The sequence below is a fragment of the Aplysia californica genome, unplaced genomic scaffold (assembly GCF_000002075.1).
Source record: "Aplysia californica isolate F4 #8 unplaced genomic scaffold, AplCal3.0 scaffold00172, whole genome shotgun sequence".
Lineage (NCBI taxonomy): Eukaryota > Metazoa > Mollusca > Gastropoda > Aplysiida > Aplysiidae > Aplysia > Aplysia californica.
Genome location: NW_004797442.1, coordinates 991,054 through 992,354, shown reverse-complemented (window position 1 = coordinate 992,354; position 1,301 = coordinate 991,054). Strand labels below are relative to the sequence as shown.

Below are 1,301 nucleotides of genomic sequence, written 5' to 3'. Positions count from 1 at the left end.
GGGGAGTGTATAAGTGAGTGTTTGTGATTGTACGTGCGGTCAGCGTGCATGCGTGTATATCTACGAATGTGCGTGTTCGAACATATTGCACATGCTCAGAGTACGAAAATGAAGCACGTAAAAACAGAGGGTGATTGGAGTGCGTCACTTTTAATTTTTTAAGTCCTTTTTCTTTCCCTTTCCCTTGTTGTCTCAGTCTATTTGTCTTGATTTTTCCCTCACTCTAGCTGACCATCACTGTGTCAATGTGCTTCTCTTTACTATAACAAACAAACAAACAAATGGGAGGAATTCCAAAACGAGAACGACTATGAAACAGAGTATAAAAGAGGGTAAAAAGGTATGGGGATAGGGTTTGTTGGGGTAAGGGTAACGGTAAGCGTGAGTGTTAGGGTAAGGTCTCCTCTTTGTTTGTTGGAATGGTCCCTCCTTACGGAAGTCCTTCCAACAAGCAAAGAAAGAGTTGAGAAAGAGAAAGCATCATAATCATACCTCAAAGCTCACGTGCATCTGAGCGCCCTCTGACACGGCCTGAAAGAAGCAATCCTCTGTACTCCCTGGAATGTCAACTTTGAACTCGTGTTGCGCGCCCGGCAGACCATCAAAGTCAAATTCCGAGTTCTCAACTCCTAAAACTTTTTCTGCCGACAGAATACACAGTTTTGAAAGAAAGAACGCAACCTGCAGGAGAAGAATTTCCCGTGTCGTCCTCATTATGTCTACCATATTGTCACCACAACACACACGTTTGACTGACACAGGCAGTAGGCAGGCAGGGTGTTCGTTCGTTGGAATAGCGGTTTACTCAGCAGCACATTTTGGAGCAGGGGAAAATCCGAATAATAAGATCCGGCTATTCGGTTAGTTTATCCTTCAACGAGGATCACTGCTTTAACAGGGTAGTGCAATGGAGCATCATAAATCCGTCTTTCGAAGAAAAAAAATCCACCTTTAGGCCTATTGATTCCCGTTGGGAAATGTGTTTGGCAATAGTTGAATGCACAACAATCCCATGTTATTATTCACAATATTTCCCCAATACAGACAGTTTTATTAACTCGCATACCATTGAAGGTCTCCATTGTGTGGTGCTGTGTATAATGATTTCACGATGCAATATCGAGCTATCTTTAGGGGGGGGTTCAGCTGAAAATTTTGAGCTGAATGGTTACCGGTGTCTGTGGCGAAGCGGTAAATCACTTAGCCGCCGAATGGAGAAGATTTGAGTTCAATTCCATTGAGGGGAGAATTTTATTGAGTATCTCGGCCTTTCTGCTGGGACGTTGTATGGCTCTCAGGCT

At 43.6% G+C, this 1,301-nt stretch overlaps 1 protein-coding gene across 1 annotated transcript in view; it reads right to left on the bottom strand.

Annotated features, from left to right (window-relative positions):
* Positions 1–868, bottom strand: part of LOC101861280 (transmembrane emp24 domain-containing protein 5) — a gene marked incomplete in the record, with an annotated part of 21,224 nt that extends 20,356 nt beyond the window's left edge. The window contains 1 exon segment of the mRNA XM_013082402.2: positions 493–868. Within this exon segment, the coding sequence (XP_012937856.1) occupies positions 493–726 (234 nt within the window).
* Positions 869–1,301: the final 433 nt, after the last annotated feature.